General features: G+C 39.3%; 1 protein-coding gene across 2 annotated transcripts in view; it reads right to left on the reverse strand.

Moving 5' to 3' along the window:
• Positions 1-326: 326 nt before the first annotated feature.
• Positions 327-26,852, reverse strand: part of psd2 (pleckstrin and Sec7 domain containing 2) — a 69,260-nt gene continuing 42,734 nt past the window's right edge. Inside the window, exons 4-15 of one of the 2 annotated variants that reach the window (XM_015371059.1) lie at positions 17,019-17,216; positions 14,066-14,146; positions 13,714-13,826; positions 11,903-11,963; positions 8,168-8,258; positions 7,976-8,019; positions 7,664-7,854; positions 7,524-7,594; positions 7,011-7,168; positions 6,650-6,794; positions 4,250-4,393; positions 327-2,784 (exon numbers count right to left, since the gene is read on the reverse strand). In XM_015371059.1, coding sequence (XP_015226545.1) covers positions 2,563-2,784; positions 4,250-4,393; positions 6,650-6,794; positions 7,011-7,168; positions 7,524-7,594; positions 7,664-7,854; positions 7,976-8,019; positions 8,168-8,258; positions 11,903-11,963; positions 13,714-13,826; positions 14,066-14,146; positions 17,019-17,216 — 1,519 coding nt within the window. In that variant the 3' untranslated portion in view covers positions 327-2,562. The remainder of the gene's footprint in view (positions 2,785-4,249; positions 4,394-6,649; positions 6,795-7,010; positions 7,169-7,523; positions 7,595-7,663; positions 7,855-7,975; positions 8,020-8,167; positions 8,259-11,902; positions 11,964-13,713; positions 13,827-14,065; positions 14,147-17,018; positions 17,217-26,852) is intronic. The other variant, XM_015371062.1, reaches the window with a different exon arrangement.

The following is a 26,852-nucleotide window of genomic DNA, read 5'->3' on the forward strand; positions in this document are numbered from 1 at the left end:
TCAGCGATCACCGCTTCGCTCTCTCTCCATCCGGTGCGGCTGTTAGACAGCACCTCAGTCTGTCAGGAAGCAAAAGTTGAGTGGAGCAGATAACGCCCTCGGCGCGTTGGATTCACCGCTGGCCGCTTCCCTGCGCAGTTTGCATAGGGACACTATATAAACCACTGACCTCGCTGCGGACACCGTGTTTGGTCTGAATGCACCTTCATGGTTCATCTCTTTCAGTTTCTCTACAAAAGTTTCAGACCATAACCATCGTCTTAAATATCAACCACCGCTTTAAATAAGCAATTTTTAAAAAAAAATTCCAACCAGTCAACTGTATAAAAGCTTACTTTATGAAGCACAGACTAAATATTCAGTAAATATGTCCTTTACATAGTATGCGCATTCTGTCAAAAAGTTCAAATATACAAACAAAACAAAAAGACAGATCGAGTGCTGACATCAAAGTGCCAAAGTCGTCTTTTTCTCTTTAAATAAAACAACAAAAAACACTTTTTTTCACAACTATTTTACAACACAGGCCTACCCTAGAACATGGGGAATCGATAATTAGCACTAGCAGGAAGCGGCTGTTCATCCTGACCATACAGCTGGTAGGTCCTCCTCAGAAACGGGCTCTTCTTCAGGATTCCTGTCCGATTGGGAATCAGATTCCAGGATTCCAGCTGCGACTCCAGGTTTCCAGCCAAGACCTTAAAAAGGATCCCAGACCCCCAGCAGTCATTGTGAGTTCGCCCCCCCAGAGCTTCCAGATCAGCCCTGGTAACGTGAACTGAGCCGCATCCAGGGCTGAGTGAGCGGACACTGAAGTTACAGGTCTACAGTTGTGTCATAAACAGATACATGAAAATAAAAAAACATGTTTATTTGATTTTTACTAAATGTTCCCCTTCACCTTGCACATGTTCTCCTTGCAGGAAAATCTGCCCTAAAAGGTTGTTTTTTCCCTCTTTTTTTGTGGAAAGAACCCATCAGCTGAAGGTGTGTTTGGCGTGTTCTTGAGCAGCAGGCTAATGAAAACTAAACCAGACCCTTTTCCTGCAAAAAAAGTCTCTTCTGCTTCACACCAAGAGGACGAGTGCTTTAAAGGCTACTCTGCTGCCGTCTCCTCCTCCATTCCTGCATACCGACAGGCTTATTGACTTAAACAGAGCAGGAGCAGTCCTGCTGCTCCGCTTAACAATCAGACAACTTTTTTCCCTAAAGAAAAATCGCTTTGATTGAGCAGGAAGGGTGCAAGAAAAAAGACACCAGCTTCGAACAAAGCTGGATAAGATAACAGACCAGAGAATTGTTACAAGAGGTCCATGGAACATATAAATCAGAGCTTAGTGGGGTCAGATGCCGTAAGGGTTGGATAGTGCATGTTTAGTCACAAAGATAAAGGCTGCCTTTGTGCTAGAGAGCCTTCGGAGAGATCCAGGCCTGATTGTGCCAGCAGAAGGCCAAACTCACTCAATCAGCTTGTCATGCAACAAAAACCCTGCTATTTTTTTTATTCTTTCAGCTTCGGGATCCAACTGGAACACATGCTCAAAGTGTGGCAGGCATAACCTGCATCCCTCACCATCCTATCCTACTTAAGGCGGATCTTTAGAGAAATCCCACCAGGCACATTTTATCACGTCACAGCGAGAAACTTCAACATGTTTCATTGGATTTAGCAATGAGGAAAAGCAGGTGTCAAGCCTCCTCTTTACCTTTTACTCTGGAATGACTCACAACTCTGATGCTTTATCAAATACAATCCTGATAACATTCCCTGATGTTTGAAATGTGACAAAATGTAACAGAAACTGCTCTGTTGGTTCTGGATATGATTTCTTTCAAATCAGCACCTCTTTAGATCCTCTTAACTCCTGAAAACAGAAATAGATAAACACATGTTGGTATTTTGGGGCAGTCTGAGCAGACGTTTGATCTCTCTGAGCCAAGGTGCCCTCTAATAAGGCACTAAACCTACAGCTCCTCTGTGGAGCAGCTCGCTTTAACAGCTTGATCCATTTTACAGCCTCCAAAGAACAACTCTGGGGGTAAAACAAAAGGACAACGAAGCATCATGTTCACCTTTACCTGGGATGAATACAAGCCTGTGTTAAATAAATAAATAAATATAAACAGGGACTTTATCCTTCTCTTCACACTCAACAACCTACCCATCCTGTAGGTCGGGTCGCTACACCTGCCCGTCAGTGCCTGGCTGTGTTAGCATGAGTTCAAACAGGCCGATGCTACAGTGGTGCCATGTCTGCTGATTGATTTCTCCTTCTCAGCCGTCATCCAACCATTTAAAACGACGTAGAACGTTTTCTCCAAGCTGACGGTGCTTCTAGGCGACTGCGGTAAAATAATACTGATGGTGTCGCTTTGAACAGTGATCACAGGTTCCAAATGTGCAATAAGAGGCTGAGAGAACAGAGGTTCAGCAGCTTTTTTCTGCTATTGCTCAAGGACAGGATGCTCATCAGGTTTTAAACAGCTGGGGAGTGACAGTTTACAGAACATACTAATTGCTAAGTATTCTGGGTTCTGCGGAGTCAAAGTCTTCCCTGTTTCTCAGGTCCTCTGTCCTGGGACGGTGCATCCGGCGCTCCTCCCGTTCTGGGATTGGCTGATGGACGGGGAGGATTGGGTTTTTCTAATGCGGCACTCTCGACCTGCCAAGCTGCCATCCAAGATCAGGCCGCCGATCACGCTGGCCTCGATCTTCTCCAGGTCGTCCGTCTCGGTGCGGATCTTAGCCTGCAGGAGGCTGATGTAGGTCTCATATCGAGTCTTCTGCTCAAAGACATCAAAAAGCAGAGGGAGGTCAGAGACTGTAAAATGTGTATAATGTGCACATCATGCAAATGCTCAAAGCATACCTTTAGAGGCTGTAAATAGTAATAAAATGAAACATGCAATGCTGCAAATGAAAGTTTTCCTACTTATTAACACATTTCAGCACTTTACAAAAGTAATTGTTGATTGATAAGTGGATGGAAAATAAGTTTTTTTTTTTTATTGTTTTCAAACACAAATCTTCAAAGCTATGGATTAATATTCAGCCCCCTTTACTCTAATAACCCTAAAAATGTTCTAAATTAATGATCAGTAAACTGAATGTCTCTGTCCTGATCTATAGGCCTTAAGGTACGTTCACACCAAACAAGTATGGCAAGCCGTCAAAACATTCATTTAAACAAAATAACCCCCAAAGATATCTATATGGTCAATATGACCAGTCTGAACTGTAGTAACACAGGTGTGATTACCGATCTTCTAAATGAAAAGTTTTAACTATGAAAGAATGATTTAGCTAATATGAATATTCAGTCTAGCAATTATGTTGTAAGCAGGCTTGCCATTCAAAGCTCACTTCACTTTGTAATCAAATAGGATGCTCTGCTTTCTGTTGAGTCCATAATTCGGCAGGGAGAGGGCGAGGCAGTCAGTTTTAGGGAAGATGGATGAAGTTAAAGCTGTGAAAGAAACCGTGTTCTGTGTAAAAGAGTTGAGGCTGGAGTTTGGCATCCCAGCAGGACAACGGATGGAAAGCTTTAGAACCAAAGTTATCATGCAAAGAGTTCAAAATCAAAATGAGATTTAATGCAGTACAGAACTAAGGAGGACTCTCTGGCAAATTTTTTTTATCAAATTACGTTTTCCTTCCACTAAACTATTCAGTTCAATTTATTAAAATAGAGCCAATTCACAACATGTGGTCTCAAGGCACTTTACAGAGACGACGGAGCCAGATCATGCCGTCAGACTGGTAATCCCTAGTGCTGAGCATGTATGCAGTGACAGTTGAGAGGAAAAACTCCCCTTTAACAGAAAGTAATTAAAAAAAAGCTTGAAAGGAGTATTCTACGTTAGAAAAGCTAACGGTAAACAAGCTTCACAGGTGGCAGACGAGCTCTGAGCCAGTTTTTAAGTCAAAGGATGAAACAGAGCACATCCAAACAGTCACAGTAGAAGCGGAGCACATAGCTATGTCTAGGAGAGAAACAGGACAAAACACTAAAAAACAGGCCCAACTCTATCATCTCTTATTTTCTACTTTGTGTTGATGTAGAATGCACTAATGCTTTGCTGTGGCGACATGAACAAAAACCTAAACACTTTTTAAAGATGCTGTAGATAAATCAAGAACTAAAGTGAATGGCAGCGCTCGTCAGATGACAGGAATACTGACCCCTCAGATTTGCTTTAAGAGGTTAATCAAACATATATATGAAGGATCGTTAAGGAGAGTCTGTACCTCGTAGGCGAGGTAGTGCTCTTTGAGCCGGTACTCCTCCCAGTCACGGCTCTTTGGGTCGGCCGAGGGCTGGTTTTTTCTGTGCTCCTCCAGCTCCAAACTGGTCTGCTTCAGCTTGCTCTCGTGACTCAGCAGCTGCTCCTCCTGCAGCAACAAAAGTCAGAGGAATCTCAGAAAAGCAGCCAATCAGATGCAAGGAGACGCGAAAACATGTTTTAGTAGAATTGGCTTCTATGAAATGATGCAGGCAATCTTCACTAAATACTAACAGTGAGACCGACAGCAGCAACTTCATGCAAACCCTGACAAAAATGATGCAAGCACCAGTTCAGGGGAAAGTCCTTTCAGTTGTTAAATTAGGTGAGAAAAATACAAAACACAAAAATACACTTGGTTCCACCTAAAAAAGTGTCAAAGTTTTAGGTTTAGGAAACACTAAAAGGAAAATGAAGGAAAAACTGTCCCTTTTTTTTTAGCTCAAATGTAAATAAAAAAATTTAAAAATTGCAAAATAATTTTTCAACACACTAGGAGCAGTTTTCTGCACCACATGTGGCTTTTATCACCTTGTAACCTCTGAAGCAGAGACTCCATGAGAGACCAACGGTAGTCGTTATGGAGCACATTCTTCATGATTCCGACTATTTGCAGGCCAAAACATTTACTTTATGAGTCTTTCTTCAAGGCTGGTTTAGTGTTTTTGCTGTATAGCAGGATATGTTATACCATTAAAAAAAGAGTTTAAACTGATGGGACACAAAAAAATGCCCAAAATATTAATGTAGACTTGAGCATTTATTGAAAATGTGATGACAGCCATCTCCCCAGCAGACCTACCTCACATGCAGCCTTATATCACCAAAGACTGTGGAAATGTATGTGTTTTGTTCAGGAAGTTATCTTTATAAATCTCACTTATACAGCACCGCAGCATCACCTTACCAGATGATGATTTACGATCAATTACTGAATATGAATTCATCCAGTTCTCTACGACTGCTTCTCCTTAGCCCTGTGTATCCTTCTCTTTATGGAGGGAATTTCGTACCATTATTTTTGCTTGCAAAGAAAGAATTTTTTAACTGGATATTTGAATAAATACACCTTGAAAATTGATATTGAAAAAAAAAAAAATCAAACCAGAAATTATATATATATATATATACATAGATGCCTTTGCCGTTTTCTATTTTTTGTTATTCCACTTATAAAACTTGTTCTTAGATTGTTACGACAATTAAATAAAATTTCATGCAGACCCATCCATCCATCCATTATAACAGATAATAGTTAATATGAGGCCATTTAAAACTGATGCACCTTAAAGCAGTGCGGCCTTGAGTAAATCAGTGTGACCTCATTGGCTGGTTTTTTGCAGTGGGTGTGGCCAAACATCCCAACAAGTGAGGCTGCTGTTACAATTAACCAGTTATTTTCAATGTTGCTGCATTTAAATGTTGCTTGCATCTAAATATTATAACCAGCTGGTTGCTTGATGAGCTGGAAATCAATGTTCCACCCAGATCTGAAATCCCAGAATCCTTTGGGTGATTATAGCTGTATATTAACCAAGCAAATGTTTTATATTCAACAGAACAAGATTATTATCATAGCAATGTCAATCAGTAAACGAAAAGGTTCACGTTGGTTTAGGTCTATGAAGTACAAGTAGACTTTTACGGTTATTGCAAGTAAACTAAAAGTATCCCTGGAAGACTATAAATGCACTACATATTAACCTTAGTGGGCCAGTTTATTGCCAGGAAGTATATTTTAGGTAAACTTCTAGTATATTTGCATCTATAAACCTGGTAAACTTGAAATATATATACTTCTGTATACTTGAAAATATGAACTCTAAGTAAGCCAAGTTTTGATAATTGTTTTGGTTTTCCATTTTGGTTTTCTTGCTTAGATCCTATTTCTTTCAGCCATTTTTTACAGATCAGATTTTCCCAGTTTCTTCCCTGTTTTGTTGTGCATTTCCATCTTTTGAGATATATTGTTTTAAGTTTTCCATCTTTCTTCCTTCTCATTCTAAACCTTTCCAAGTTGTTTTGTACTTAGCTGAGGTTTCTGATCGGGCTGCCTGTGAACATATTTTGCACCTTTAGGTGATAATCCTCTCCCTTGTTTCAACTGTTTCATTGTCAGTCTAAGGTGTGATGATTCCTTTTTTAACAGCAGAGTTATGAGAAGATATAATCTGATACAGGTGTTAGTTTTGTGAAATTAAAGTTTGCAGGGTGATTCCATAATTCTTTGCCTCTGTTTGCCCTAAAGTCAGAAAGTTGCCTCAAAGTCAGGAAGTTGCCACTGTAGTTTGGCATCATGCTTGTGAGTTTGTTCCAGTATACTGTATAGCCACAGTCTGGTATCTACATTTCTGGACATGCAGACCTGGTTGAGTCGGGTGGATGAGGACGGCAGGATGGGGCGGCAGAACTTCTTCATGGAGCCGATTGCGGCGGGAAAAGCAGGAGCGGAGAAGAGGGCTGCCACCAGGTTTATCCGGAAGATCCAGGACATCATCTCCTCCTCACTCCTGCAGCAAATAGAGCAGAGACCACAGAGAATAAAATTAAAGCTAAAAAATCTTGTAAAATAAGTTTCATTGCCTTTAAATTCAGCAGATAAATATAGATAATTAGATAATAAAGGGCTTTTTGTACAACAGTATTTGCATAAAACATGGAAATAAAATCGACACAGCTGGGTGGATTGTTTTAAAGTTCACGCATGCTTTTTCATGAGGACGTACGGGGCCTGCAGCAGAAAGACTCTCCAGTCTGAGGTTTTCAGTTTCAGGACGTTGGGTTTTTTGCTGTAGTCAGTGGCATGAGTGGCTAAAGCGTGATGGATCCGGACCGCGTTCTTCAGGTCCACCTCAGAGATGTCACTGTCAGGTTTGTACTCATCCTGTGTAAACATGATGGAAATTACACTAAGACAAAATATAAATAAAGACAACACTGTTAAATAATTAACTTTTATTTTTTACAGCTAAGTGTAGGTAAAAGTATTCCTCTGATTACAGTCATGAAGTATAAAATCTACCACAGATGGTCACTCATGTGGGCAGTGCAGCCTTCCGGCCAGCAGAGGGAGACAAATACACAGCGCCTCATTCTATTTCCTCACAGTTTATCTCCAGCTCTTCCTCAAACACACACACACGAGCCACAGCGGCTCTCACAGCATCCAGCTCAGCTGGCTGTCACTGCGGTGGTGGATTTGTTTCTATGGCAACGGAGCAGAGGATGAGATCTAGTACCTTCTGGAGATAGAGGATCATTCCCTTTAGGACGGCGTAGAACTTTTTCCAGCCTCTGCGACCCCTTGGAGCTTAAAGAGAAACAAACGTTGAATGGAAATCAATTTAATCAAAGGATCGATAAATGCCTTTTGACTCACTTTTCTTGCCATCCATGTCGGCATGACTCTTGCGGGTCAGCACTCCGTGTTTGTAGGTGACCGCGTTTAGCAGGATGGGAATGGCGATGAAAGGGTTACTTCCGTCCGTTACCCTGGCAACTCGCTTACTCCCGCCTTCACATTGCTCCTCTACCAACTCCGACAGGCTCTTCCTGAGCTCCTCCTCCTCGCTGTGCACACAGACACCCATTGAGATAAACCAAGGAGGCATGCATTCAAGGGTACTCGCTTCTTTCACACCAGCATAACCCACATACTTTACTTTCTCACAAGCATTAAAGGTGTACTCACACTGCCCACTCAAGCTTTTCATTCTTGATTGAGTTATACAAGACCTGTGATAAAAATATATATAAAAAAGAAGAAATCAATAAACTCTTTTCATACAGTTTGTTTACTTAGATTTATAAGAATAAAGAGTAAACAAAAAAATCTGAAGGAGAAGATATTATAAAATAATTAAAGAAAACAAAATGTTGGTACCTTTAATAAATCTTTAGGGAAATCTTTCCCATTGTTGAGACCATCTAGATTACTTATAAACTGCTGGCAAGACATCTTCTTACCGATGTTCTGAAGCGAAAAGGAAAAACAAACAAATAAACAACAAATCATTTGAATCAATTAGTTATTTTTTATTACTTTTTTAGACATCTAATTCAGCCTTAAAGGGATCCAGGTTGACAGAAAATACTCAAAAACAATCAGGACAGAATGTGTGTGCAGGGGGGTATATTGTTCTAACTTGACTGCAGTTTGGAATCTTTCCACTGGGTGGCAGTGTTGCTATGCTATAGTTCAGACCTCCTGAAGACTTTATCCACCTGAGAGGAAATCTGGTTCATCATTATTGGAGAAGAGAGAGATGTGTTTATATCTTCTCTCCAGCTAAACACACCTGTTTATTCCGACAGGTTTTCTGGTTTCTTAATGGTAGTTTTCCATTTTATTTTGCTCAACCCGTCTAACCTTATCTGGTCTATTCTCTTTTCCCATCCTCCTTACCCTTTTTCAGAGGCTCCCCGCTGATGCTGGGTTTGAGTCTTTCTCATAGCTGATTGTGTTCGGTTTGTCAGCGGTTAACTAGTGTCTGTGTTCGGTCACTGTTCTGCCATTCGATCCGTTTCATTCCCTCTCCAGAGAGTTTTCCTGCATCTGGCCAAATGACAAATAACCCCCCCACTCACACGGCCAGAGCCTCACAAGGACGGGTAGGAAGCGACGATGGATGGATGGATGTCATGTTCCCTTATTCCCTACGCTGCTGCCTCTCTGATGAGTCTCATCTGTTTCTTGTTCCACCCATCATTTCTTCTCGGTATATTTTTGCAGTTGGCTCTTCAGTCACTGCTAGTTCAGCTGCTCATTTCTGCCCCGAAGGGATAAAACAAGCAATCAGATTAATCCTGATCAATCGATTACTGAAGTAATCGTTCTATTGATTTAATAATCATAACTGGAGTGGGCGGACAGTTAAACAGGCTATCTGCTGAAAGAACGGCCCGCCCACAGCAGTATTTATGAAAACTGCAAAAAATTTCAATTTACATTTAAGATGGAAAAAGAAAACCATCGTCTTTAAGTGGGATATATACAGAGCTTAAGCTGTGATTTTAAGCATTGAATTTTTTTTATGTCTTTTTCCTTCACAATGCATTCAGAATGGTAAGGAAATGCTCCAAATTTTGTTTACAGAGCTTATGATGAGCAGAGTATCTCATTCTAGATGAACTGACGTCATATTGGTAGATAAACTTATTAATAAGCTGAAGTCCTGCTGCTCTCATTCATTTAGCTTCACAGTCTTATGGACCTTAAGACTTTTTTGATGAATCTCTGCTTCCTTCTTACTAACATTTAGGTCCTTCAATCATACACAGTCATATCATATACAGTAGTAGCCTATAATTCCTTTTTAAACATCAATCTTTGTTTTAAAATATTCTTTCGGTCATGATTTGTGGACATTCTCCAAATAGAAGCATAATTTCCTGGTCAGACCCTGTAATTTAGTGGAGTCAGAATAAAAAAATAGGCACACCCAGGAGAAAGAGGGCATCACTCCATTGGCTGGAAGCTGGAGGGGATTCTGCTGGCAGTTGCAGGGAAGTGGGCTGTCATTCGGCTGGCGTTTGACTTAGAAGGGCCAATTTTAATGGCTGCTACTGGATTGTACACCATAGTCCCCAAAGTATTTGCTCACCTGCCTTGAATCCATACAGTTTTGTAAAATGCTGGTTCATGTTCTGCATCTGTAACAACTCTTCTTAGAAAGTGGTCCTTATGCGTCCAGATTGAGGCCCCGTCCACACGAAGTCAAAACGAACACAAAACGCTGATATTTTCCAAAACGTTTGCCGTAAAGACGGAGACGTAAAATAAATGTGATCGTCCACACGAATGCATGAAAACGCTGCAAAATGTATGCCAGGCCTGTAAGTGGCGCTGTGGTGCCAAAGCAAAAATAGGCGACGAAATGTTGGGCATGCGCACTAATATTTATACATGGTTGCCCTGCGGGTCCATTTTCGTGGTTCAGTCAAATTCAGGTGCTGAACTATGTCGTCGATATTGCTCTGTTCTTCCTGGAGATATTCCAGAAGAAGAAGATTCTGTTGTAAGTCCGACAGCAGGGTGAGTAGCATTAGCAGCAACGGCGCCATTGTTGTTGTGATGTGTCGCGCATGCGTGTTTAGAGGCGACGCTGTGACGCATGCGTGTAAAAAAAAATATGCGGTTAGAGCGTAAAGATGGAAACGCGAAAACGACGTTTTGAAATCTTCCCACTCTGAAGGCTGAATAAAAAAAAGATTGTTTACAGACCCCCGAAACGCCGGCTTCGTGTGGATGAGAGGCTGGTTTGGTGAAAAATTTGTGCGTTTAGGCCAGGGTTCGTCTTCGTGTGGACGGGGCCTGATAAGGATCAACTTTATTTGACTTTCTGACAATTCTTCTAAAAGCTCTCAGTCTCTGCTCTGAATCATCGTTTTTATGGTCCTTGCTGTTCAGCACGGATGCACAGTCATGCTTGAAGAGGGAGGGGCTCCAAGCTATTCCTACAGAGCTGGGAGGACGGAAATATCCAACACCTATTGGTATGCTGATGCATTGCGAGTTTCCTTCACTGTAACTAAGGAGGCCAAGCTTATAAAAAAAAACAATCCTCCCTCCACTGAATTTTCCTCTTGACGCAATACAGTCAGAGAAGTTTTCCTGGCAACCGCCAAACCCAGACTAGCCCATCAGATTGCCAGATGGGGAATTGGTGGTTCTAGAGAAGTGCCTCCACTGCTCGGTTTGATTCACTCCTCTGAATCAGACACTGTGCATCATACTTGCTGATGTTGGCTTGGTTGCAGCTGCTCGGCCACTGGAACCCATCCCATGTAGCTCTCTATGCACTGATATTGAACACAAATGTTTGGAGAACGTCTACATGCCTAGATGTTTGATTTTAATAACCATGTGGCCATGGAAGGGACAGGAACACCTGACTACACATATTAGGTTGTTAGACTGGAAACCTTTGGAAACATAGGTTCCAGTTAGGAGAAACAGGAAGACACTGATTACTAATCAGCTTTTCCTATCAGCTCTGATCAATTTAAAAAGTAAAGTGATTCAGGTAGATTTTTTTTAGCTTGCTTCTAACTATGCCACCAGTTGTTTGATTAAAAATGACGATTTGTTTAGCATTTTTGGTCAGTTTTGATCTTTATATGATGCTACTGGAATAAAATAGAAGTTTATCTCATTGCTTTTTACAGATCTTTATCTGCGACACCAATAAATGTGGTCTGTGCTCCACTTCTAGCTGATTAAAGGAGGATATGTTTGTGGGAAGAGTGATAGTTGGTAAGTATACTCACCACCTGCAGGGGCAGAGAGAGACCAGGGGACCAGATTTGGTTAGCAAGGGAAGGATTAGAAAAGGAGGAAAAGGAATCGGAAAGAAAGAGAGGATATTAGTTAAAAAGGAGGGGTATTCATTAAGACTGCTAGTGAGGATGGGACTGAAGAGCAGGGCTCCGGTTTTCACATGATACTACTAAAGCAGACTGGACAGAAACAGGTCAGAAAGTAGGACGAGGAGGAGAGGGTGAAACAGAAAAAATAAGTGTAGAAAGGTATCAAAGACATGCCAACTGTTTTTTAATTCTCCCTCCTATTCTGGAGAAGAAATCAGCAAAACATGGAGGCAGGAAGATGAAAGCACATACATGTCCATGTAGATCCGTGTTCAGCAGCATCAGGGCACAGGTTAACGTGTGAGCTCCGTCTGCCAAAAGATGAAGATGGAGTCAGAGGTGCCATGATACAGCAGATGAAAGGCTAGCAGGATTGTTCTGAGAAACGCATTAACTGTAAGCCTTTGGTAAAATACAGAAGAAGATCTACAATGAAATTTAAAAATCAGCATCATGACTGACAGCACTTGGTGTTTTTTGATGCAGCAGGATGTTTTCCTCCTAATCCGGTCTATGTAACTTGAGAGGGTCGGATACGTCGCTGAATGGGTCATGTGACACAGAGCGCTTTACGGTAATCTAAACTCCCTTTAAGAACGGCAGTGTTGACAGCACGGGGACTTTTTGGTGTCGGTAGGTAACTTTACATCAAAGGCCACAAAAATGTACACGTGGCGTTTCCCAAGGGTCCATCACTCCAACAGCGAGCTAGAAATAAGTAAAAATTTCTTAAATTAAGCGTATTCACCCTTAATTTGAGTAGGTAAATTAGATAGTTTGCCAATGGAATGAGTATTTTTACTCTTAAAATAAGATAACGAGATAACATGCACTTGAAGTAAGACAATTCAATTGTCTTTTCTTATTTTAAGTGTAAATTGTCTTGTTCCATTGGCAAAATGTCTCCTTTACCTATTGAATTCAAGAACAAATGCACTTATTTTAAGAAAAAAAATGACTTATCTAGATTTAGATTTTTTGCAGTGATCTTAGTGCCCCTCCTATTCAATATCTACATCCTCACCCTAACTCAGATCTTAATAATTAATCTAAGTCACCGTCACTATGCAGATGACACCCAGCTGTACATCACCATGTCTCCAGGTCACCATGAACCCATTCCAGCTCTCCGTAAATGCAGAAAAGAAATAAAGCCGAGGACGGGACAAAACTGTCCTCAACTGAAGTCATTTTTGGACCAAAGGAACAGCGTTTGAAAGTTAGCATACAGCTCCAGATAATCCAGATAGAAAGCAGCAATAAGGATGTAAATCTGGGTGCAGTGATGCACTGAGATCTGAATCTTCAGAGACTCATAAAGACAGGAACAAAGTCGTCCTTCTGTCACCTGGAGAAGATCACATGAAGAACATCTCCAGGATAAAAAGGACGAATGTCTCAGCAGGACCTTGAACTTGAAAAGTTCCTGCTTCATTTATCTTCAGTAGAATTGATCCCTGCAGCAGTGTCTTCACAGGTCTGCCTTAAAGTCGATCAGACAGCTGCAGCTGATCCTAAAGGCTGCTGCCTGCTTCCTCTTGAAAACTAAGAGAGTAGAGAACATCTGCCCAGTTCTAAAATCTTTTCTACTAACTAAAACTTTCTCAAAGAATAGACTTCTTTTAGACTATTAATCATTGAATGGCTTAGCTCCAAAACACATTACAGACTGGTTGTCAGTGGATCGACAGCCAGACCTCTCAGATCTACTGGTTTAAATCTACTCTGCAAACCCAGAACCAGAACCAAACACTGAGAAGCTTCCAAGAAAACTGAAAAAGCTCTGAAATCCTCAGTTGCATTAATTTCAAATTGAAAACACATTTTGGACTTTGACTGATTTATCTGAACATCATCAGTTAAGTCTTCAGACCAAATTTCATTTCATTTTTAATCAAGTACTTTATCCTTTCTTTTTTAAAATAATTATGTTATTTTAACTGGTTAATTTTTTTTTACAGTGCACTAGGTAAGATAAACTTGTAAGATACAGGTATAGCATCCTTTAGCGGCTGAATGTTAGTTGAATAAAACTGGCTGCCTCTCCTTTACGACTCTAACCTTCAGAGGTGGGTGTCTGTGGGTTGCAGTGACAATAGCGTCTGGAGAAATGGACGAGGACCCGCTCTCTCTCCTGAGTTTCTCCCATCAGTGGAAAGGCCTTTAAGAAGTTCCTGTAACATACAAAAAAGTCCTTTAAAGATTAGAGAAGAACTTCCCTGTAAACTGTGGCAGCTTGCCTGTAAACATTTCTGTTTCATCAGCTCCACACCATGTCAGCTGCACTGGATGAACGACATCAACATGCCAAGCTGATTAGCTCAAAGCTAATGCACTGGCAGGAGGTATGATAAAGATGTGTGTGTATAGACCTACTGTCTAACACACCTCCTAAATAAAGAGTCAGCGTTACCTCAGGGCTCGATCCAGGGACAGGCCGGAGAAATCAAAGTAGCTCAGATACTCTGAAGCCACCAGCTGACTGAAGTCGTTGCTGCAGAGAGACGAAAAATAATCAGCATCAGAATGTATATGTGACATCAAGACGTGTGCAGGGATGAAGCGTTGCATCAAAACATTCATAACCCGTCAGATTTTGCCCATAATTCGATGTTTTTATTAGACCTTTATGTGACAGACCAAGGAAGTTATGGTGAAGCGGAAGTAAGATCATAGATGGATTAGGTGTGGAATGCATTCTGCATCCAGCCACACTGAGTCACTGCTCTGCTGTAATTACAAGCAGAACATCTTTGCGGTGTGTCTCAAACGTGTTTGCACATCTATGGACTGAATTCTTCGCCTGTTCTTCTTTGCAACATCAAGTCTAGTCGGAATGGAAACACTCTTTGTGGTCTGGGTGATGTGTTGTAGCTTTAAACCACACGGTTTTTATAACTGGCCAAAAATGCATGTTTGCTGGGTCCTAAATTACTCTTGGTGAGAAGGAACTTTTACTGTAGTTCAGGAGTTCTCTCAACAGATTCTCCCACCTGAGCGGTGCATCTCTGCAGCTCCTCAAAGCCACCATAGGCCTAATGTAACTTCATTTTAGGACATCATCAGGTCTCAAAAAGAAGTTTTCTCGTGTTTTGAAAACAGTTTCCAAGACTTTTTTTTTTTAAGTTCAATGTAATCTTTACCAACCAAGCAGACTATTTGATTTTAACAAAGCTACATTATTGACTAAAGACATTTTTAAAATTCATTTCGGGTCATAGAAAGACTAGGATGCTGTTTGAGCTTAACCATCCGCTTTAAACTGCAATGAATCCTTGGAAATGTGGGATGTCTTAAGGAGAGTATGTAGCTTTTTTAAACTCATATTTGCTCCTGTTGGTAAACATTTAATTTGAATAAAAATCAAATAAAAATGAGCTGAGTTATTTCATGAGACCTAAAACCTTTTTCCTCTAAACACTGAGAATAGCTTAAAATGTATATTTTACTCCTTGCTAATTTAGTGTTAAGATTAGCTGCTCTACATAATAACTGTGTTTGTTTCTTTTCATTCAAAAAGTAATCTAAGTCATTACTTTTTACAATTTTTTTGACACGCCGTGTTACTAAAATTCAATCAATCAAAGCAACATTTCATTAGCGTACTCTCTGTGGCGGGGAGAGATCCGCTATCAGATGTTTACTGCAGATTTAGCTGAGATAGCAGGATAGCTGAGTTAGATGCAAACAAGATGCCGATAAGCTGCGGGGCGTAATGTGGGCGGAGTTCAGCATGCTTTAAGAGAGAAGATGGAGGACAGACTTATAGATTCAGTAATAACAGTACGAAACCAAAAGGTGAAAACCAAAGGCTAAATGATTTGTTCATCACGTCAGAAACTAAAACTTCATCCATGTTGAAGACAAGCAGCTTCAAGGTCATAAGAAGTTATTTGACCTTGAAAATCTCTGACTTGCCCTTTACTTTCCCAGTGTTATCCTGAAAGTTTACTCTCATTTCTTACATGGAAACCCTGGAAGTACCATCCTGATTTTTTTTTTTTTTTAGGTACAGTAGTTAATTCTATTATAAAATATATTCTATATTGTTACATTTTTATTATTTAAAAACCACTTAAAACCTGTGGATGTCCAAAAATATTAAAAAGAGTTTTTAAAAGGTTTAGCTATCTTTATTTTATTTTTTTAAATCTCCATACATTTATTGCCATGAATGTTTTGAAACACTTGACAAACCCCTGTAGATTAGAAGACTTTGTTTTCAGATATGTGCTCCCTTAGTCAATAAATGTAATAATGATGTCAAACATTTTATATGTAATAACTGAACTGAATCAGTTATTAAATCGGCCAATTCAGACATTTTAGATGAAAAAAGTAACTAGATTTATCCGTTTCCTGATTTTTTATTTATTTATTTTTGAATAGTTTTAAGAAACCATGTGTAACATTCCTCCTAATGCAAAAGTAAGTGCTTCCTGTGTTTCTCTAGAACAGGGTCGTCCAACTCCACTCCTTGGGGCCAGAGTTCAGCATGATGTCCCAGTTCAGCACAGCTACATTCTCTAATGCTACGTTCACACTGCTGGCCTTGATGCTCAATTCAGATTTTTTTGTGAAATCTGATTTTTTTTGCGTTGCCAATCACATTTCTAAATATATGCGACTTGTATGTGATCTCCTGTGTGAACTGCAGTCATACAACGAAAGTACGCAATGACATCACAAGCAAGCATGCTCTATGTTTACAGAAGTAAACATGGAGGGTAGTGACAGAGCGCATCTAGTGATCTTTCCCAACTATAAAAAAACACAATCTTTTCAAGATGGTTAAACATAAATACTACTCTCCGCATCATCGTCTGCCATGGCTGTTTTTTTCTTGCCACTTTTTCATAGTAAGACCCAGAATAATGATGTTTGTTGGGTATTAATGGCGTTCAGGTCAGGTGAATGCGACCTTTATGTTCAGACACAGGTCGCATTTGAAAAGATCGGATTCGTATCGGATTCAGGAGCACATAGCCAAGTGGCCTGGGTCGCATTGGAAAAAAAATCGGATCTGTGTTGTATAGACAGCCATGAGAAGATCAGATACAGTTCGCATATGGGCCAGAAAAAAAAAATCGGATTTGGCTCACTTCAGGCTGCAGTGTGAACGTAGCGTAAGATTTATTATTTCATTTATGTGTGTTTCAACAGAGAAAGACCTAAAACATAGAGGATCACGGCTCCTTATGACTGACCTCACCAACACTGAAGCTTGAGACAGAAAACTTAAAGTACAGGTGGATGTAAATACAAGGATTTCCTAGAAAGTGTTAATCTGTGGTTTTAGCAGTCATCTCCAAAAAGAGGAAAGTTTGATGATTTATTCCCTCCATTCGGGGTTCACTTTTGCTCACTTTTTGCCCAGGTGTCTGGCCACGTCGCAGCGCTTGAAACCATCGAGGTGATACAGGCGCTTGGCCAGCCTCTTGGCCGCCTCAGAGTCAACCCGGCAGCCATTGGCCAGAGTGTCTGTGCTGCCTCGTTCCAAGTGCTCCAGACTGCCCAAATCACACTCCTCCGTGTCGGATAGCACGTCTGCGAGGTTGGCATCGCTGGAAGAGAGAACATACGCACATGTACACACAAACACATACAAGAGATCAAGTTAATGAAGGGGATGAAACCATTTTCACCGCCTCAAAACACACAAACTTAAACCCAGAAACAGCAACAAGGTTAATAAACTCTCACTCCTTTCTAAACATATACAAAGTGTTTTGTTTATACAACAAAACGGAGCCAATAACAAGAAAACAGTTGGATTTGTAAAAAGGATTTAGACTGCAGGAACCAAAAAAAAAAGGAGGTCAAATTTCTTAACCTTTGCATTGATGAGACAACAGCTGCACAGATCACTTCATTACAGATGAGTTCATTTATGTTCTGGCAAATTACTGCAACGGCTGCCATCTTTACAAGACAAAGTAGCAAGATTCCTATATAAATATACAGAATGTAATCAATTAAATTCTTTCCCACACACTCCAATTAAACAGTAAGATTCAGCTCTAATACTCAACCTGGATCATAATGCAGAAAAAAGACTAATGCATTCTCTGCAAGAACAGAGAGATTAGATGTCTGGAAGAACCAAATGCCATCCTATTGTTCCATCACCGAGCCTGTAGTGGCCTTAGGTCCAGATCGTCTCTTATTTCCAGTATTTCTGGTTCTATTTGCTCCATTCAAGAGATGGAAAGCACTTTGCAGAAAGTAGTTGATTCTACAGCAAAGATCCCAGCAGCAGCAGCAGCTTAAGGTCAGGAGCACTGAACCACTAGATGGAGGAGACCGTTTGAAAGGAGGAAGTGGTAATAGTCTTTTGTTCATGTTGTACTACTGACTGTTAAAGGTTTTCCAGCATGCTAAGCACGGTGCAGCTCAGCCGCTATGAACGCATCAGCTGGTTATTTAGGCTAACTAAGGGAAAAAAAACCCATTTCACTCTGTATTCGAGCTTTGAAACAAATGTTCGCCACAAGCTACCAAAGGCAGCATGTCTGTGGGTAAAATAAACAGCCTGCTGCCGGCTAGCTATAGGGCAGGCTAGCACAGCTAAATATCTAAATAAAGTTAACTCTAGGCTCCAAAAGTTAATTTATAAAAAGTTGAACAATGTAAAATAAACAGCGTGAATCCTGCTTCTCTAATGCAGCTTTTAGATCTCTAGAATTAAAGATTTTAGCTCAAATATGAGCTTAATTTAACCATCAGGCTGATGAAACAGCTGACTGGTTTAAAGTGAAGTGACTGTCAGCATCTGCCTGATTCCTGTTACACAATGTTAAGGATAATTTAACTAGAACTTTAAAGGAGGAATAGGTAAGAAATTCACCGGACCAAACCAACCAAAACCATTACAAAATAAATGGGATGGAGATGGCACGGCAGGAGCACAGAATGAAGTTTATTTGTTGGGTTTTCTCCTTTTCCTTAATGATCGGTGGTGTTCATGCAGCAGAACAGAGGCAAAAGACTGCTAGCACGAGGGATTAAACAGCCTCGGATGGACTTTGTTTCTGGTTGACAGAACGGAATATGCAGAAGTAGTAGCAGCAGTTGTTTCTGTTACGCTGTCTGCTGAGACGCTGACATTTTTCAAACTGGAGCTAGGAGCCAGATTGAACAGTGGACCAATCAGGTAAGTGCATGTGTTTAATGGGTGTAAATAAGGCGTGTCTTGAGCTGTGAACAAGCAGGAGGGTTTAGGAATAACGGTGCAGCCAGCTCTGTGCAACAAGCAGGTTGTCACAACATTACTGTAAACATTCAGGCTTCTCCATCAACAGTGTCTACTTGGAGGTACAGTGCTGAACTACTTCAACGAAGTGTTTAACCGGTGTTTACTTCCTGGTTCCTTAGCCGATCATATGTGAGCTGCCACAACAGAGCGCAGCATTTTATTTTATGTTGGCAAAAAAGCAGCAGTCTGCAAACATGGAAGCCAGCAAGAGAAGAGGACCTGAAATAGTCTCAACACCACCTAAGAGGCCTTCAGTAGGATTTGCTCAACATGAATCAACATCAGTCATTTTTTTTATTTAACAGCACTACGTATTTGTTCTCTTTTGACCCGGCAACCTGCACAAATCCTCTGGAGGAGGGCTAGGGTTCCAATTCGAAAAAATTATATTGCAATTAAGACCAAAATTGTTAATTTCCCTGACAGACTTCAGAAAATACTTGAAAATGCGCCTTTAAGGTTAGGTATTTTATAGTACAATTTATTGTTTTGTTTTTTCATAAATAACAGTTTCCTATGTGCAATAATATACTAAAATCTTCTATTTATCATTTTTTTTTAAACTTCTCTTATTACAAGAATCCATTTGATTTGCTGATTTATTATTTATATTTCAGTTTTATCATATTCTAGCTTGGTTCTACATTTCTGTATCCTATTATTTTCTAATACATTATTTCTAATACTCTGCTCTCTTCTAGATGTTTTTTCTTGGTCCTGGAATTATCTTGATTGAGTAAAACCTGACATAAAATGTGGGACAGCAAAGAAAAGTCTAACACGTGCCTTGACGTTAGCTGCTCTGTAAGGTCTGCCTGTGGGACGACACAGTCACACACCTGCCAGGTTTCAGAACCAACTAGTCCAAAACAAATTTGATAAATGTCCCACATCAGCAGGTGTCGACAGGAGAAGACTTTCACACGGCAACACAAACACACACATGTGTATGTGCCAAGAATCGCAAGGTGAAAACAGCAGAAGCAGCTTCATAGTTGCAGGTGGTAACAGAGAAAAGGTTCATGCTGACTTCAGCAGCTCCAATCAAAATGTCCTTAAGGGCAATGCTCAACGTCAGAATGAACTATTAGGCCATTTATTCTGGAGCAGCTGTCCTTCAGACTGTCTGTCCGAGCTACCGGCATGAAATAAGGGAGAAAAAAACAAAAGAAGCTCAGAGGAAAAAAATAAAATAAAATAAAAATCCTATTGCATTTCCGAATTCTCCTGATTACTGCACAACTTTACACGAGTGAATAAAGTGAATGTGATTGGTAGTTTATCAAGAGGGCGGGGTTGTTGTGGTGGAACATTCGCATGTTTTGGTTGTAGCTGGTGTCTCGAAAGCAGCTTGCTAACCAGTTAGCAACTTAGTGCTAGTAGGTTCCCAAAGGGAAATTCCAACTCAATGGGAAAGGAAATGATTCTTATTTCAACCGTTGCGTATATTAGCTGTGACATATGATCAAGATGCTATGACCGATGTGATTGACAGATGACCGTTGATATATGATTGGCCGAATTTAGGTGTACAAGCTGACGTATAACTAACTGGCCTTCATAAGATAACGACAAAAAAAACACAAAAAAACAAACCCACAGATAAAAAGACAGGATTTTTTTTAAATAGAAATTTTCTAACTTTTGGGACAATATGGTCTCAGGATACTACAGTCTGATAAAGGGTTACATTTATATACATGTTTAAGCCAGAATAATTTGACATTTAAATATGACTTCCCTACAACTTTAAACAGAACAGGGGTATCAATACTAACATTTCAAACTTGATATTAATACTCAGGAAAGTATCCAATAAATAAAGTCGTAGCCATTCAAAATGGCCCTTCTCAGTCAAACTCCAGCCTAATGGCAGCAGACTTCCCTGCAACTCCCAGCAGAATCCCCTCCAACTTCCAGCCACTGGAGTGACCCCCTCTTTCACCTGGGCGTGCATATTTTTTTACTCCAACTCCACCCTTTCACTGATTTACAGGGTCTGTCCAGGAGTTGACGCTTCTCTTTAGATCTTAATGTCCACAAATCATGACTGAATTATATTTTAGTACAAAGATTTATGTTTAAAAAGAAATTGTAGGGGACCAGGCAGGGACCCATCAAGGAAAGAAGGGTAATTTTGACTGGCTACTACTGTAATACCATTTGATACTATGGGGATTTAAAAAAGGTTAAAAGGGCATAGAAATATTCAACCAGTTTCTGTTTTTAATAAAAAATTATGCAGAACAGAAACACAGATGATAGTAAAATAAGTGTAGAAATAGATGCTAAATAAATAACCCATATATAACATTGACAATATTTTAAGTTTAAGGTATTTTTTCTTTTAATCTATAAATTATCCAGAAATCTTAAATGAACAATAACACAAATATGCCAACACCTGCCATTAGCATCGATACCATGCCAAATTAGTACTGTATCCGGATACAGCGTTTAAGTATCAATATTTTTCAGAGTATCAATGTTTTTAACGACCCTACGATATTAATTCAAACAAAGCAAACCACGGATATTTTATAAGTGTGAGCATAACAGATTTCCATTATAAGGTATTTTCTGAATTTTCAAAGCGCTTTCAAACACAGCCAAAGAAAACACTGGATAGCTCTGTGAATATTACACCTAAACAAAACAAACCAAGCCACGCTAATGTTATTTCAGACAACCCACCTTTTAAGATAACCAGGTATGTCTGTAAACTAAACCCTGCAAACTAAACCGCAGAGGCTGACCAACTTGGCTTAATTAGCTGTTCTCATAGGTCTAACACTGCTTATAGTTGTTACTCTGTAGTCCAGTAAACACAGAATCAATGCCTAAGTATTAATTAGTGTCCCACTTGTTTATTTATGACTTACCTAAATGATGAGGAGCTGCACTGCATTATATTCTCTGCTTTGTAAAGTGGATCACTGCTCAGTCGACCGGTAGATGAATGAGCCTTTTCACTGACGTTTTAATAAGCTGTGCATGTGTTTGACTGCAGGTTTAAAAAATGCTTTTATATAATTTACCTCTGCGCCTAGCAACTTCAGCTTTTCTCTGTGACACTGTTTTATTTTCATAAATATTTTGAGCATAAACCATGGATTTTTTTTCTTTGGATTTGTTTATAAATTTGTTACATACAGATTAATTCATTCCCGCTAATCACACGTGCATTTCCTCATTTCCTCTCCGAGTGTGCCTCACCATGGCCCTGCCGGCGTACTCAGATGATTCAGATGTTTTTTTTTCTTACTTAATCTGATCAGCTAAATATCATTACCATGACAAATTCAATACATCGCAGAGTATCTGATTAGATTGGCTACCATGGTAGCAGCTGACGCCTCATATCCTGTCCTAGCAGAGGAATGGCTTTAGTTTCTCTGTCACAGACACTGCAGACACATAAGGATACATCTACATTTAAAAAAACCTATTTATGAAACAGAGAGGGTTTCTTGATTTGATGTGCTGCTTACAGCAACATTAAAAGGTGGATCTTTACAGATTTTTTCATGTTTTAGACAAACTATGGAGGACAAAGAGGGTCACTGAAAAAGAAAAACAGCCGTCTCCAATTTAGAATCTGAATCATATAATGAACAGCCCAACTGGAAAAGTGTTTCTAATTGTGCATTTCAAACTGAATTATTCAAGACAAATTGCACAGTTTATTTATTAAACTCCTCAGATGTAACCAGCTTTCTGATTGGTTGGATTGAAACACTTTGTTCACAAACTGACCACTAAGGAAACTGGTTACATGTGAGGATAAAGTATAAGGCAAGTTAAATTCAAGACTTTTTAATGCCACTTGAAATAGAAATTTAAGACCAAATTCACAAGAAACACAAGAAAAACCAGCTTGCAACAACTTTAACCAAAGGTTTATTTTAACATAAACCACTGCACTAATGTTTCAAATTTTGAAAAGCTTCCCATACAGGAAGAAAGCTAAAAACACACAAATGACAGATATATTTTAACAATTATTTAACTGAAATCACAAACTTTGTTTTAGCAGGGAACAAAACAAATCAGTTTTAAAGCCACAACATAACCAGTGCTACGTCTTTTTTGCAGCTATTTTTCTTTGTATCGTTTTCTTAGTATGTTTGATTTGGTGAAAAGTTTTTGGTGAAAAGTAAACGACGCATCTCCCAAATGTCCTGGCTGCAACAACGCTTTTATTGGTTCCGATATCTGGACGGAAGCAATAATGGCGAGCCATTATTTTTTTTTTTTTTTATTAAAAAAAAAAAATGTTTTCAATTTTAATGTTTTCTTTAGATTACAAAAATAAATCTTAATAAAAAGAATCCTATTTATGATGTTTTAAAAAAATAAGACCTACGAAAGACTAATTTAAGACATTTTAATACCAATTAAGGCCTTAGTTTTATTTTGAAGAATTCAATGCCTTTTAAGACTTTTTAAGGACCCGTGGGAACCCTGAACTGATTGGTTTAGCTGGTTTTCAGCGCACTAACTAACCAGAAGGATCTCAGCAAAGGTAAATGGAGCGGGGAAAGTAAAAAGAAAATGCAGCTGCTAAAAGAAGTTGAAATACAAGGGGAAGAAAAATGGAAATGGAATAAGGAATTACCCTTTTAAATGTGTGATTAGGAAAGGGATTTCTAATTAGGTTTATTAATTGTGTTTTTTTAAATATCCATTTAGAAATAAGATTTAAATGTATTTTTAGTATTTAATTATGGATTAATTAATACAATATACAATTCCTCTTTAGTAATATAATTAAAAATGTGCCTTTAGAAAACGCTTTTCGAATTGAAAATCACATTGTATGATTTAAATGTTAAATTTGAAATGGCTGTTTTTCTTTTTCACTGACACTCCTGGTCCTCCAACAGCATATTTTCAAAATACATACAGATTTATAGGAAGTAATGCGTCATCGTGAAATAGGAGGAAAAGCAAATGTGGCTTTTAATTTCCTAAAAATTGAAAAATTAAACCTTTATGACCCTCAAACATTTTTCAATTCCACTTTGTTGAGAAGTTGAAGCTCAGTCAGAGTGGAAGTGGAGCATCTGTGGAAATGAATCTGAAAGGTGGATTTGGATCATTCTAATATAAGCTTTGATCAAAAACTTCCACAGATCCACTAACTCCCAGTCTTTATATGTAGGGATGTTTTCCTGCTGAAATGTGAAACTGCCTCTCTTGCTGTGCTTTTGCAGCCTCTAAATTTTCACTCTAATACTGTGCAACATTCTGACCAGCTTCCATGTTGGTGGTAAATAAAACAATCCACAGCAATGGCAATTAATGAGTGAATGTTATTCTATTATTGCTAGTGAAGTGAAGGAAATATCTCTTAAAAGAAATTTTTAAAAGACAATGCATTTTTCGGATCAAATTCTCTTTACCTCTGGGGATGGGATCGTCTCTGGAGTGAAGCATTGATAGCAACATCATTTTTATTTTTCATCGGTCAACAGCCAGCGTTTGTATTGGAGCTTAAGTATTGAGTCAATGCTCGCTCTGGACCAATAAAAATGTTGCTGCTAACGTCCTGCAAACCAATAGAGAGGCATCTTTTCTCCTCATTTCAGAGGAAAGTCTGCCCTAAGAAGTGAAGAGAATGCAATCTGGAGAACTACATCTGAAAAGCAGACAACTAAAATATGAAATATGAAAGTGTTAAATCTTTAACAAAAATTGAAAAACTAAAACTGCATTAAAAAAAAAATTGGGGAAACCGGCGGTTCTTTTCAAACCCTTTTTTTTTTTTTTTTTTCACCAGGAAGGCCAGCTCTGTGATTGGATGCCCTCTGGACTCACTGCAGGAGGTGGGAAACAAAAGGATCCTAACCAAATGAACATCTCTGTTGGATAATGTCTCCCACCCCATGCATGAAGCTGCTGCAGAACTGGAGATCTCCTTCAGTGACAGACTGCTGCACTCCAAATGCACCAGGGAGCGTTATCACAGATCCTTTCTCCCAGCAGCTGGAAGACTTTATAACCACCACTGTTCCCAACAACTGCAATAAGTTGTTAGATTCATGCTGCTTTTTGCACAGTATCTACCTTAGTCAGTTAAATAACCTGCTGCTGTCATTTTGCACATCTCTGATTTTGCTATTTTTCAAATATGCATTACTGTTAAAATGTTCATAGCTGTATATTGGTTATTTATTCGCCAGGTGCACAGTTTGATATTATTAAAACACTTTACAGTACAGTATTTTATTGTTTAACTCTTCACTATTATGTTATTCTTATGCTAAGGTCCATATTTGTGTGACAATTTTTTCTATAATCTTTTTGCTGCTGAAACACCAGGATTTACCAATTGTGGGACAATAAAAGGATTTTCTATTCTATTCTATTCTAAAAAGGAACTAAATGGTCTTACATGGGCAGTTCTAAAAAGGAGTCAACAAACATTTTATTAGTAGAACCAATTTTTCTTGAAGTTACTGTGTTTTCTCTTGATTTAAGACAATTTTCTGCTGGAATGAGAGGATTCATGTTTAAATTAATAACAAAAAAGCCTGAACTGCATAAAGCCTAATTATCTCATTTTAAGAGCAAAAATTCTAATTGCATTAGCAGATCTTTGTATTAACCTGCTTAAATTATGAGCAAATACACTGATTTTTATAATTTGTAGTTAATGATGTATTTGCACACCTCAGCCAACATATTTCTTTGCTTGTTTCCCAATATGAATTATATCTCTAAAAGCTTTCTGTATAAGGATGGCTTTTTTGGGGCGCTCTCTCTATTTGTGGACAGTTAATATTTATCCAGTCAACAGATTGTTCTGTGTGAGCCGTTGATCTCTGCAGCTCCTACAGGAATTACAATGCTGCTGTTGGTTGCCTCTCTGATTATTCCTCTTCTTGCCAGTCTTTCAGTCAAATTCTTGCCAGATTTGGAGCTATGCTAAACTCTTTCCTTTTGCGAATGACAGTTTGAAAAGAGCTGCCGAAGATATTGTTTTATAGCCTAACTTTGGTTAAAACTTCTCCACAACTTCTGTTTTTCTTCATTCTTCGTTTCTTCAACAAGTTCCCAATCTTTTCAACTTCGATCTAAAAAGACCTCCAAGGTATTCCTTAATTGAGGGTATAAAACGCATTTTAAGTCGTATGGAAACAGTCGTTCCAACCGTTGCATTCAAATTTTCCCGACTGGTGCACGACTTTACACAACTGAATAACGTGAATGTGATTGGTCATTTATCAAGAGGGCGGGATTGTTGTGGCAGAAGGTTCACAAGCAAGTTTGGTTGTAGCCGGTTTCTCGGAAGCATCTTGCTAGGACGCCAGAAGTTTGGTTTGGTGTAGAAGGCTTACAGCCGTATATGTTTGAGCCCTTGCTTTGCAACGCTGCCAGTTCTGTTAGCTCTACGCCTGCTGAAGACACAGACGTCCATCCAAGAACACTGGGACGGAACTCAATGGGAAAGTAAATGATTTTAAGACATGGTTTATTTTTTGTTGTTGAAATTTTCTAAATTTCGGGACAATGTCATCTGATAAATAGTACATTTATATACATGTTTAAGCCAGAATGATTTGACATTTAAATACGATTTCCTAATGACTTAGGTAGGGATAGAATCTATGGAATAACCTTGACTTCAACACTCGTTGCTAAAGTTCCACTCTTGTCCAACTTGGATTCTGCGTCTCTTCATCACGGCCTTTTATTTGTAAGGAAAATAAAAACCTATTGATTGCAACATTACAGCTCCAGGCAACATAAACAGCTGCAATGCGATGATCTGTCTCATCTAAACTCCTCCACCTTATCCTGGTGAAGCATCGCTTGGACGAACGGTGTTGAAATGGCAGATACAGTCAGCAGATAACAGCCATTCACAGAGAGCGAGAGCTCAGCCTTGGGGACAGGGTGGGGAGTTTCCAAGAGGACTACTGGTTTGGAGTGGAAGGGA

The sequence above is a fragment of the Cyprinodon variegatus genome, unplaced genomic scaffold (genome assembly GCF_000732505.1).
Source record: "Cyprinodon variegatus isolate N-32 unplaced genomic scaffold, C_variegatus-1.0 Scaffold52, whole genome shotgun sequence".
Lineage (NCBI taxonomy): Eukaryota > Metazoa > Chordata > Actinopteri > Cyprinodontiformes > Cyprinodontidae > Cyprinodon > Cyprinodon variegatus.